The 13,400-nt window shown below is 46.0% G+C and overlaps 1 protein-coding gene across 4 annotated transcripts in view; it reads right to left on the bottom strand.

The window, feature by feature from the left end:
• Positions 1–285: 285 nt before the first annotated feature.
• TCFL5 (transcription factor like 5) overlaps positions 286–13,400 on the bottom strand; it is a 591,288-nt gene continuing 578,173 nt past the window's right edge. For all 4 annotated transcript variants that reach the window (XM_078651625.1, XM_078651627.1, XM_078651628.1 and 1 more), the window contains exon 6: positions 286–807. In XM_078651625.1, the coding sequence (XP_078507751.1) occupies positions 685–807 (123 nt within the window). In that variant the 3' untranslated portion in view covers positions 286–684. The remainder of the gene's footprint in view (positions 808–13,400) is intronic.

Below are 13,400 nucleotides of genomic sequence, written 5' to 3'. Positions count from 1 at the left end.
TTATGTTGTGTCTGCACTAATTCAGCATACACAATTTGCAGGGAAATAGTTTATTTGAAATAGCAAGGCATTTTAAAACTGATGCAAACAACATTGCACATTTCAGTTTCAGTAAGATTTTACATTTCTATACATCTCATGCATTTGAACCTTAAAGTATAGTGACAGATAACTGTCTAATCTACATCCAGAAACAAATGTTTTGATGCTATTGCGCACAATTAGAAACTCAGATCTTAAGAGCATGTATGCACATGTAATATAAATTATATAGATTTTTTAGGATTCTTAAATATTCATCTACGTGCTGTGTGTTGGGCAGTCTATAAATATTAACAAATTATATAATATTAGAAACCTGATGGAAATGCAAAAGCAAATGGGACACTTGCTGATCTAACTGGGTGCATTGGCTCCTCAAGATCCAGAGGATACAAATAAATATTTATGTAGCAGTTTCAATTATTTCTGAGTTCAGTAGAAAGACTGATTTTCTGATTATTCACTGGTCTTTTTCTTGTACAAAATGTTTGTGCAAGTGACAGCGATATCATCAGTGACTTAATTACTATCATTTGTGTTAACTTGGTGTGCATGCAAAGTCCAACGTCCTCTGGGAACAAAAGCAAAGTATTCGAATGTGATGTACAGTTGTTTCCAAGAAGACTGAAACATGATCTCAAATTACTTGATCTCTATCGCTGAGCTGCTCTGCATATTTTCCTGCACTGGACAGGTAGTTGTTGATTCCGATCGAGAAAGTTTTAATCGTCTGCCTGTTTTCCCACAAAATACGCTTTCAAATTCCTAAAAAAAAATCAAAATACCAATAGGTACCTTATTTTTCAGTTTACTGTTAAGATTGCATCTAGAAGAAGTAGAAGCTCTATGTTATAATTTATTTATCTAGGATTGTCAAAGTACCAACCTAACAAGATACGCACAACTGTTTTAATTTGCAGTTTAGCACCAACTGTCTCATTCATTACAACTTCGTTTGAATACATAATCCCCACTGCAATAAACTATGTTAAATAACTGTAAAACTACAATGAGCAGACACTAGGATATTCTTGGTCAATTAAGGAAGTGATCAAACACAGAGCTAGAGGAGTTGGGAAACAGTAACTCTCTCATTTCTTCTCAACCTTTGCTGGTGTGCCACAAACTAGAGAGACAAGTTAATGGAAAATATACTTATCTGTAATCTTGGTTTTCCTACAGGGGAATAATTAAAATCAAAGATACTGAGTAGTCTAGCCCACATTCAGGGTATTAGAGAAGTTCTTTTAAAATGTACAAGTTTTCTTTAGACAAGCCAATTTATCTAAATGGCAATATATTTCGTTTTTTGATTTAAAGATCTCTAGAGTGAGACAAGTAACCAGATATACTCTTTCACATACGTTTTTCAATAATAAAATGGAAGAAAAAGAGGTATCAGCCTTGAGGGGGAAAACTGACACTGATAAAATTAAGGAGGCTTACATCAACTAGAATACCATCATGCCTTCTAAGTGGCAGTTTATTATAATTAAGACATTTTCAAAGCTACTGTGCAAAAACGTCCTCATTGTTTTCAATGGTGAGGAGCAAGGCATGCTTAGGACTTCAATAAAGATTGGCCTGAGGAAGAAGGACGTTTAATTACCAGAGACTATAGTTCTGCAGCATAGGCACCCTTCATAGATTCACATGCTTGAATATTCTGTTATCAGGGTGGGAACTCTTGGTAGAATAACGTACAACAGGAGTCCCTCAACTACATCAATTAACACTGAACAATTTATTGGATATATATATATATATATATATTACCTACTGGCGGTCGCCAGTAGGTAGTTATAGTTAGGACCTAGTTTCCATAGGAAATCCACAACATTCTATTTGGAATAACGTTGGCGCCGGTGGACGAATCTTTGTGAATTTCTCCAAGAAAATGGCCTGCTCGGTTCCGCTCCTCCCCTGAAAGTTTGGGGGTGATTCGTCAAGTGGGGGCCGAGAAAAAAGGGGGGTCCCAAAACATGTTTCCCCCATGCAATTTTCCATAGGGACCTTTAGCCAGGGCTACAGCCCGAACGGCTGAACGGAATTACACGAAATTTGGCAGAGAGTTCTGTTCGCAGATTGTGCTTTTTGTTAAATGGTGTAAATCCGTTCATTAGTTTCTGAGAAAATTGCAAATAAAATAATAGCGATATCTAGAGACGGAGTTCAGCATGCGTACGGAAATCTGTTCAATTACGAGCGCGAGCTGCATGCTGATTGGCTGTGAACTGTCTGTCAACACTCAAAACCAGGAAGTGTTGGCGGCCATCTTGTGCCTCCCTAGAACCGAGTCACAAGAAAACAGTAAAGCAAAGTTGAGAAATAAGGGAAGGGGGTAGGCTAGAAACATTCTGACCCTCTAGGCTAGCTCAGGGGGTCGTACATGGATGTTTAGGCTCTATTTTTAATTTTTTTAAAGGAAAATTGCGGCGTACGCGTATGGAAATACCTACAATTACGAGCAAGAGCTCCATGCTGATTGGTTGTCAATACTCCAAAACAGGAAATGTTGGCAGCCATCTTGTTTGTCGCAAGAGCCGAGTCACAAGAAAACAGTAAAAGAAAGTTGAGAAATAAGGAAAGGGGGCAGGGTAGAAACATTCTGACCCTATAGTCTTAGTCAGGGGGATGGTACATGGATGTTTAGGCTCAATTTTTATTTTAAATAAAATAAAAAATGGGGTACTCGTGCAGTACTTGTACGCGGTGGAAAAGGTGAAAAAAAACTAGAAGTCCGTTTTGTTTATTAGGTCCCGTGGGGGAAATTACGGGGGCAATTTTTTGAGCTATATTTCTATGAAAGTATGTAAAACTTTTCGTTTTTTTCCCCTGCATCAGTTGTACTCTCTACGCATGCGCAGCCTTGTTTGCAAGTGCACTTTTTTTTCTTTTTCTTCAAGTTCGCCAAGCAAACCTCTCCTGATTTTAGGTATTAAATTTGCCGCTTTCTTTTCCCGGGTCATGTGTGTCATCCGGTGCTATACTTTTGTAATATATTAATAAACATATTGTATGTATATTTATTTGAAATGTAGTGTCGAGGTGCCAAACGTTGATTACATACTCCGTCCAACCGCCATTTTAGTGGTTTATCTCCGTTATTTTTATTTATACCTGTTACTTTCATTTTACCCTGTGCATATTTTCTCTGTGATCGATGAGATTTCGTGCCACAGATGAACAAGTTACTTACCTTCGGTAACGCTTTTTCTGGTAGATACAGTATCTGCCTGTGGATTCCTCACCTTGTGAATATCCCCCTTGCGTCAGCAATGTTCGGAAAATTCTTCGTAGCACGCCGGCGTGGACGACGTCATAGGAACGCGGCATCGCGCGCGACTCCGTCTGACGTCACCGACTCCTTATTAGGCCTACGTCGGCGTGATGACATCAGTTCCGTCCTTTTTTCCGTACCTTCGAGGCACCCGCATCGACCAATGACAACAAATATACATATACACAGTGTACATAGTACATACAAATCAGAACTGCACACATAGTGCGAAGCAAAGGTATGAAAAACCCAATATTTATACAAATATAAATATACATAAGAATGCATAAACAGAGGTATAGCAGAGTGGACAACGGGGAGGCGGGTGGGTCAGTGAGGAATCCACAGGCAGATACTGTATCGACCAGAAAAAGCGTTACCGACGGTAAGTAACTTGTTCTTCTGATAGATACATCTGCCGTGTGGATTCCTCACCTTGTGAATAGAGTCCCACAGCAGTCCCTACTCCCGGAGGAGGGTGTCCACCCTGCTACACCAAGAAATCTTGGAGGACAGAGCGCGCGAAGTGGCCGTCCCTCCTCACTTCGGTATCCAAGCAGTAATGCTTCGCGAAAGTGTGGAGGGAGGCCCAAGTCGCGGCTCTGCAAATGTCCTCAACAGGTACACCTCTAGACAATGCAGAAGTAGCAGACCTTGCCCTGGTAGAATGAGCGCTTATACCCTCAGGAGGGTCCTTACCCGCCAGGGAGTAGCAAATCTTGATGCACAGGATTATCCACCTGGAAAGTGTGCGCTTGTGCACCGCTCTGCCCTTCCGGGAGCCAGCAAAACCAACAAACAGCTGGTCGTCCATCCGAAAGTCTTTTGTTCTGTCCAGATAAAAAGACACCGCCCTCTTAGCGTCCAGACTGTGCAGCCTCTCTTCCTCCTTGGAAGGGTGAGGGGGAGGATAGAAGGTAGGAAGGGTAATAGACTGTCCTAGATGGAAGGGAGTTACCACCTTAGGCAGAAAAGCAGCCCTGGTCCTAAGAACCATTAGATCAGCATGAATGGTCAGGAATGGGGGCTTAGAACTAAGAGCTTGAAGCTCACTTACCCTCCTTGCCGAGGTGATCGCAACTAAGAAGACCGGCTTGAAAGACAAAAACCTCACAGGACACTTGTTTAAGGGTTCGAATGGAGAACCCATTAAGAATGTTAAGACAAGATTTAAGTCCCATTGAGGCACGATAAATGGAGAAGGAGGGAACTTATTAGTGAGGCCCTTCAGAAACCTCAAAATCACTGGAGATTTAAAAAGAGACGGCTGATCCGGCAAACAGAGAAATGCCGATAACGCCGAAAGGTAACCTTTGACTGTGGCAACAGCAAATCCTTGCTGCGCTAAATGTAAATGTAGTTAAGCTTATATAGCGCACAGCTACCCGCACTGGGTTTCCCGGCGCTTGCTTAGGGAACCCGTCCTGGTATTCCCCTGTGAGATAGCAGGGTATCCACAAGGTGAAAGTCAGGCATCCCGCCGCGAGGGGCCGTTGTGGAGATTAAGCAATCTATTGCCCAGAGTCGCAGAGTGTGAACCCGTGAGTCGAGGAGGCACCGGGGCGAGAATTATCGAGTCCGTGGAATTTTTAGCCCAAGACCCGCCGAGGCGGGGAATTGAACCCTGGTCCAGGACCGATCTCAGCTGCCTCTAACCCCTGAGCCACACTTCTCCACAAAGAAAGAGCAAACTGCAAAATATCGGACAGATGAGCCCTCAAAGGGTCAATAGCCTTCTCCCTACACCAAACAACAAATTTAGCCCATCTATACGAATAGATGGATTTGGTGGAGTCACGCCTGGCCGAAAGAATGACATCCACCACATCGTGAGGGAGAGAAAAAGAAATCAGGTTGCCCCATTCAATCTCCAGGCATGTAGGTGTAATATCTGGAGGTGGGGGTGTAGAACCTGCCCCTCCATCTGAGAGAGGAGATCTACCCTGAGAGGGAGACGGAGCGGCAGGTGAGAGGATGAGGTGGAGTAGGTCCGTGTACCACACCATTCTTGGCCAATCCGGGGCGACCAATATGCCTTGGGCCCGGTCCTGGCGAATCTTCCTCAGAACCCGGGGAATCAAGGGTATGGGAGGAAACGTGTAAAGGAATTGACTTCCCCAACTCAACTGAAACGCGTCCCCCAAAGCGCCTTGCATCGGATACTGGAGGCTGCAGAATGACAGGCAGTGAGCATTCTCGCGAGTGGCGAACAGGTCCACCCGAGGAGTCCCCCACATCTGAAAGATGTCGTGAACAACCTCCGGATGGAGCCTCCACTACTGGTCGGCAGAGAACTGCTGACTGAGAACGTCTGAACGTACGTTCAGAACTCTGGCCAGATGATTTGCCATCAGACAAATCTGATGGTCCTGAACCCAGGACCAGAGAGGCAGAGCCTCTCTGCAGAGACACTGCGACCCCACTCCTCCCTGCTTGTTGATATACCACATCGCGATCGTGTTGTCCGTCAGGACTTGAACCGACTAACCGCGAAGGGAAGGGAGGAAGGCCTTGAGCGCCAGACGTACCGCCCACAACTCTAGAAGGTTGATGTGAAGCAACCTTTCCTCTGGAGACCAAAGACCCTTGACCTCCAGATCCCCCAGATGAGCCCCCCACCCGAGAGTGGATGCATTCGTTATCACTGTGGCAACCGATGGAGGCAGTTGGAAAGGCTTTCCTTGAGACAGATTGCCTTCCACGCTCCACCAAGACAGATCCGCCGCAGTTTCTCTGGTGATCCTCAATGACTCCCTGAGATCTCCGTTGTGTTGATGCCACTGCCTGCGGAGGCACCACTGGAGCGCCCTCATGAGCCAGCGTGCATGGTTGACCAACAGAATGCAGGAAGCCATCAGACCGAGCAGACGAAGGACCTTCAGGACCGGAACAACCGCTCCATTGTAGAATTAAGGAATCATTTCCTGTATGTCGCGAATCCTTTGAGGTGGAGGGAATGCACGACATACAGTAGTGTCCAGTACCGCACCTATGAACAGGTTGCGCTGGGAGGGCACCAGATGAGACTTGGGCACATTTATCGAAAAACCCAACCTGTGCCACAACTGAGTTGTCTCTTGCAGATGAAGGAGCACCTTCTCCGGCGACTCTGCTTTGATCAGCCAGTCGTCCAGATACGGGAATACAGGTATTCCCGACCTCCTGAGATGTGCTGCCACCACTTCCATCACCTTGGTGAAAACTCGAGGCGCAGTAGTAAGTCCAAACGGAAGGACCGCAAACTGGTAGTGTTGCGACCCTACCGTAAAACGGAGATACTTCCTGTGCGACTTCAGGATGGGGATGTGGAAATAAGCATCCTGCGAGTCGATCGACACCACCCAGTCTTCTTCCAACAGCGCTTGAAGAACCTGCGCAAGAGTGAGCATCTTGAACTTTTCCTGTTTCAGATACAAGTTCAAGATCCTGAGATCCAGGATTGGTCGAAGTCTGCCATCCTTTTTGGGGATTAGGAAATACCGGGATTAGGACCCCAGACCCCTCTCCTGTTCCAGAACCACCTCTATCGCGCCCTTTCTGAACAGTGCCAGGACTTCTTCCTGCAGAAGAAGCAGGTGGTCCTTCGAACAATAACCTTGGCAAGGAGGGTAATTGGGAGGGAACTCCTGAAAAGGAAGTGCATACCCATTTTCTACGAGATTGAGAACCCAAAGATCTGATGTAACAGATTCCCAATCCCGTAGAAAATGAGTAAGCCGACCCCCTACCGGACCCGCATGATCCGGAATGGCGGATCTAGGGCTGCTTTGCTGTTGTAGGTGGGGGGTGGGTATTAGAGGAGGAAGTAGAGGAGGAAGAGGCCTGACGTCCACGACCCCTTTGTCTACGTCTGTATGACTTGTACAGAGGGTTCTGTTGTTGCTGCTGTTGTTGGCTTTGTTTGAAGGGACGAAAGGAGGACCTGCCAAAACCCCTGAACTTCCTGGTGGTAGAGCCTTTCGCTTGCAGGCCCAAAGATCTAGCCGTCGCCCGGCTATCTTTAAACCTCTCCAAAGCCGTATCCGCTTTCTTTCCAAAGAGGCCATCTCCGTCAAAAGGCAAATCCATAAGAGTAGCCTGAACGTCAGCGGAAAACTCTGAAGACTTAAGCCAAGGGGCTCTTCTGGTGGCCACTGAAGAACCCATCACTCTAGCCACAGAGTCCGCCGTGTCCATGCCACTCTGAATAACCTGGCGGGCTGCCGCCTGAGTGTCCAAGACAACCTCGTTGAAGTTTTTCCTGTCTTCCTCCGGAAGCTTAGCTGACAACTGCTTAACCGAATCCATTAAGGCATGCACATACCTTCCTAGTAGGCATGTAGCATTTGTGGATTTCAAAGCCATGCTACCAGAGGAGAAAACCTTTTTAGCAGCCTGATCCAATTTCGTGGAGTCTTTGTCTCCAGGAACCTGGGGAAAAGAGCCTGCTGACCTATTAGAACAAGCGGCCTGCACCACCAGACTTTCCGGGGAAGGTTGAGAAGACAAGAACTCAGGGTCTCCAGGAGCCACCCTATAACGTCTCGCCACTGATCTGGACACCGCAGGTGCAGACAAAGGCTTTTTCCAGACCTCTAAAATCGGTTCAGTCAGAGCCTCAGTGAATGGCAGAGTCGGCTCAATAACTGAAGAAGGCGAATGTAAGACCTCCGTGAGGATATTAGATTTGAACTCCACTGTAGGTAAAGTCAAATTCAGCAATTCAGCCGCCTTTTTGATTACAACATGGTATGGCACCACATCCCTAGAGGGTGCATCCGAAACCACAGGCAACCCCCATTCTGGAGAAAGTTCAAGGCTACTTGCGCTATGCAGATACTCAAAGCAATCCTCGTGCTCCTGAAGCTTGCCTTCCTCCACTTCAGGTTCCCCATATTCCTTCTCCTCCAAGAGGCGCTGGGCTCTACGCCTCGACCACTCCAGACGAATCGAAGTCGACGGAGGTTGAGAAGCCGGAACCGGCGTTGAGCCCCGATCCAAATCCCGAGGTCGCTCCGGTGCCGGCGAAGCCGTGAAAGGAGTCGATGACCTCGGCGGCGCCGTACCGAGCCAAGGAGGATATGGCGCCGGCATAAATGGTAGAAAAGGCGCCGGAGCATAAGCTTGGGGGACACCCAAGTTAAAAGACAAAGGACCCATTGTACCCGCAGGTGCTCCAGTGGGGTACATTGCCCTCGCATAAACACCAAACATGGCATTCAGGAAATGTGAAGGGTCCTGACCAGGACCAGGAAAGGGAGGGTACGAACCCATTGGCTGCTCCGTAGGAGGCTGCTACGGATTCGGCTCCTCTTGACCCTTTTGACCTTCCAGGTCATCCTCCGGAGTCGGTGACTGAGGAACTTCCACGACCTCTTCATGCTCTGAAGACTGACCCGAAGACGGATTCGGTTCTAACTCCGGATCCGGAGAATGCTCTCAAGACCGTACCGGCGAAGCTCCACCTTCAGGCTCACCAGCAGGAGAGGGAGACACAAAGTCCTTATGATGTCTTCGAGAAGACTTCCTCTTCGAGTCTGACGACCCCGAATGATGACAAGAACTATGCTTCTTCCTGTTGTGTTTTCTCTTCGAGGATCCCGAAGCATGCCCAGAAGCCGACTTCGACGCCGACCTGGTCCTCGACCTCGATCGCGACCTCGATCTTGGCTTCGGCCTCGATCTGGAGCAACTAGATCTTGATCTCGAAGATCTTTTGGCTTCTTTACCTTTAATCTTGGCTAATAGACGTTTAGCCTCCCGTTCTCGCAGAGCCTTAGGATTCATCTTAGAGCAGGATCGACAGCCCTTGACGTCATGATCAGAACCCAGACACCACAAGCAATCTCCGTGTGGATCGGTAATCGACATCATCCGGGCACACGAGCCGCACTGCTTGAATCCAGTCTTCTTCGACAACATCCTCGACGAAGAACAGAAACAGTAATACACAAATAGCTACAAAGTCTCTATCTGTAACCACAGAAGATCCCAGAAACCGTTAGCGTCGACGACACGGAAAAAAGGGAACTGATGTTATCACGCCGACGTAGGCCTAATAAGGAGTCGGTGACGTCAGACGGAGTCGCGCGCGATGCCGCGTTCCTATGACGTCGTCCAGGCCTGCGTGCTACAAAGAATTTTCCGAACTTTGCTGACGCAAGGGGCATATTCACAAGGTGAGGAATCCACTGGCAGATGTATCTATCAGAAACCACGGTGTTTGTCCTTGGTCTCCGATCTTATCAGATTTGGTCACACGATAGCTAGAAACTAATTTGAAGGGCGTAAGGCACAGGCATTACAACACGTGCTGGTCAACAAAAAAACATTATTAAGATTATGCATTTATCATGTGTGGTAAATGCATACTAGTTGTAAAAGCATGTGTGGAAAAGCGATATGCGTGCGAATGGTTTTGTGGTGACGATCACGCGTGCTCATGAACCGGGTTTGGGCGTGGTGGAGTCTAGGGTACCAGGCGGAGGGGCACTCAGCTGCACTCATACAGTATAGAAGTAATATAGGGTTTTTAAAACTTAAAAAAGAAATGATTCCATAATTATCCTATATTAAGTCTTCTGTTAGTATGTTCATTAAATACATGAATATATGTTTTTAAACAATTAAAAACATTCGCGTCTTCTTTGTACGGGGCGCCGTACATGGCGTCACACGGAAGCTTTGATGCGACGTGTAATGTCAAAGGGTATTCGTAGTGTATGCTGAGAATGATTAGCAGTACAAACTATGCTGCGATCACTCTCTCACTGTCAAATAAGAGCACAGGGCGCGCTATGAGAATGGTTAGAAGTGATCACTCATTGGAGATCCAATTCAGGTGTGTGGCTTATCCAGAGTATCATAACGTTATTTTTTAACCTGGTTAAGTTTGAGGTTTGCATGAAATACTATGCTATAGGCAGATATGGATGTGTAGGGAGCGCTTATCTGCATGAAGCTTGGTTTTTACCATTTACATATAGGTGTCTAAGGGAGGGAAAAGAAGTCTATGTGAATGGCGAGGATTGCACAATAGTAGCAGATCACTAGTTAATTTGTAGACACATACAATTGCATGGCTCTTGTATACAAGATGCGCCTCATTTGGACTGAGTTTTGAAAGGTAGTCCGACACCTGCTATCATAACAACGTTCACTTTACTGGAAACTGGAGTTATTTACTTTGAAATAATGGAGATTGTTGTGTAATGTTAGCAGGCATCGCTTACAAGATTACGGTAACTGAGCTTGTGGTTTGATAAAAAAAAAGTTGTGTTAACTCCTCTGTATGGGAAGCTGGATGTTTCAATCTGGCTGTCGAATTCGACCTTGAAAGCAGAGTTAACCAAATGAGTCATATAAGAGCGCTATTGTCTCAAAAAGAGGTCGCTATTATATCTGGTACAGAAACATTTGTCCTTCATGTAGCAAACACCCGCGCAGAAGTGCATGCTTTATTAAATACAGACGTGCTCTTGAATTTTGGGGAGTTAATTTAGAGTATCTTTAGTGTGTCCTTGACTACGGGGTTACCGTACTTTTTTAAAGTTAGAAGCAGTGGCCTTGTGACTTCTGTAGAAAGTATATTTGGTGTCTTTTCGGGATTTTTTCATTCGATTTTTTGCAGCATCTTTGCCGGTGTGCTTTTATTAATTTGTTTACATAAATATGGATGCACATCCTGCAGCAGACGATAATATGTCCCGGCTGTTGCTGCTTTGCAACCGAATGATTAGTTACTATGGAGCGCTGCCTCTTGCAACGTTGAGTGCAGTTTATGGATTATCGTTTCGATTCTCCTTTTTCACATGCGTTCAGCCTGTGTTCCATTGCCTGAGCTGTGATTTTGACTGGGCCCTGGATTTGTGTCTCTGCAGTACGGTGTCTTCCCAACGCGGATTATGACCAGCTGATGAGCCCCGTACTGGTTCATGACGTGCTCTGTTCTGGCGGCGGGTTTATGGCCTTAGCAGCGACACATGGAATAATGGGACGTTGGAATGTTTTTGTAGCGGCGCTTGAGTTCTTGGCACGCAGTTACATTGAAGAAGAACCGAGTTTTCCTCCGATGGTGATAGAGGCTCCGGTCGTTGAGGAAGGATTAGTTACTTACCTGTAATCCTAGTTCTCTTCCAGGGGTATCCTCATCAAAGTCATAAGCATTAGAATATTACCGCCCATGCGCGGGACCCCGGAAACACTATATTATATGTGCCCCACATATATATACTCATATATATATATATATATACATATATATAAAAACATGTGCTGTGAAGAATTTCCACCATACATGAATAAAAAGCATTAGAAACATGAGAAACAACACCAAAGATTGTTTAGAAACTTTTTTAATGCTTAGGCAGCAGTAGAAATTCTTATAACTCACTGAAAGCATAGAAAGCTCCCAGGCTGCATTGCAAACACACAGTCTAAAAAGACTGAAAAGCTAACCTGTAGCTGTATACAAAAAACTGACACCGTGCCTTTAAGGCACCCATGACCCCCGGTATCCCATCATGCCTCAGGGGTGACAGTTAGGTCAGTTGTTCTTTTTGGAGACTGAAACAAACCCAGTAACAAAAATAGGTTAACAATATCTCCTTATTAAAGAATATCCTTTGCCCGGGGAGGCGGGAGGGTTGCTTATGACTTTGATGAGGATACCCCTGGAAGAGAACTAGGATTCCAGGTAAGTAACTAATCCTTCTCTTCCAGGGGATCCTCATCAATAGTCATAAGCATTAGAATAGAATAGCGAGCCTCTGCTCTTCCCTGCGGGCAAAGGAATGATAAGACAGTAATCTCATCAACAAGCCTGAGCAGGCTATAGGCTACCCAAACAGATTTCTCAAGGAGGCTTGCCCTACTTGAGTATCGGCCCTGTAATCAGATTCGAGACAGTAATGTCTCGTAAAGGTATGAACTGATTTCCAGGTTGCAGCCTTGCATATTTCTGACATTGGAATGTCATGTAAAAAAGCAACTGTAGCTGCTTCCCCTCTAGTGGAATGTGCTTTGGGTGACACCAATAAAGGCTTGCCTGCAAGCTGATAGGCCAATTTAATGCAAGAGACAATCCATCTGGAGATGGACCTCTTGGCCGCTGGAAAGCCCGTTCTCATTGAACCATTCACAAACAGCTGATCCGTTTTCCTGATCCCTTTAGTCTTTTCCAAATAGAACTTGAGCACTCTCTTAAGATCCAAGGAGTGCAGTGACCGCTCGGCTGGGGTCGTAGGATTTGGAAAAAACGAAGGGAGGGAAATGGACTGATTTATATGAAAATCAGAAACCACCTTAGGCAAGAAAGATGGATGAGCCCTAGGACTACTCTATTGTGGTGGAAAACAGTATATGGTTCCTTCGCACAGAGCGCTTGTATCTCACTTACTCTGCGCGCTGAGGTAATTGCCACCAAAAAAGCCGCTATCCAAGAGAGATGTTGCAAAGAGGCCCGAAAGGAGGTGACATTAACCTGGATAGAACCAGGTTCAACTCCCATGGAGGAGAAGGATTTCGCACAGGGGGATACACTTTTTTCAACCCCTGGAGGAAGTCCTTAACCACCGGGACCTGAAAGAAAGAAATCTGATTAGGTGATTTCCTGTATGCTACTATGGCTGACAAATGCACTCTAATGAAGGCATATTTCAAACTAGAAGTTGCCAAGGAAAGGAGGTATGGCAGGATTACCTCCTCCTGCCCCTTAGTCGGATCTAAGTGATGATCCCTACACCATATGTAGAACCTTTTCCACTTGAACGCATAAGACGCTCTCGTGGAAGGTCTCTTAGCCTCCTTTAAAATGTGCATACATTCGGGAGGCAGCTTCAGATGCCCATATTGCAGGACCTCAGGAGCCATGCTGTCAGGTTCAGTGATGAGAGGTTGGGATGTAGTATCCGCCCGTTCATCTTGCTCAACAGATCCGGTTTGCAAGGAAGTCGTCTGTGTGGACACACAGACAGATGTAGCAGGTCCGGGTACCACCACTGTCGTGGCCAATCCGGAGCTATCAAGATCATCTCCATGTCCGACCTGAGGAGCTTGGAAACTACCGTCGGAATCAGAGGTAGGGGAGGAAACGCGTAAG

This window comes from Lissotriton helveticus, chromosome 7 (assembly GCF_964261635.1).
Source record: "Lissotriton helveticus chromosome 7, aLisHel1.1, whole genome shotgun sequence".
In the NCBI taxonomy this organism is placed as follows: domain Eukaryota; kingdom Metazoa; phylum Chordata; class Amphibia; order Caudata; family Salamandridae; genus Lissotriton; species Lissotriton helveticus.
The sequence above is the reverse complement of the archived record's forward strand: the minus strand, read 5'-3'. Positions and strand labels throughout refer to the sequence as shown.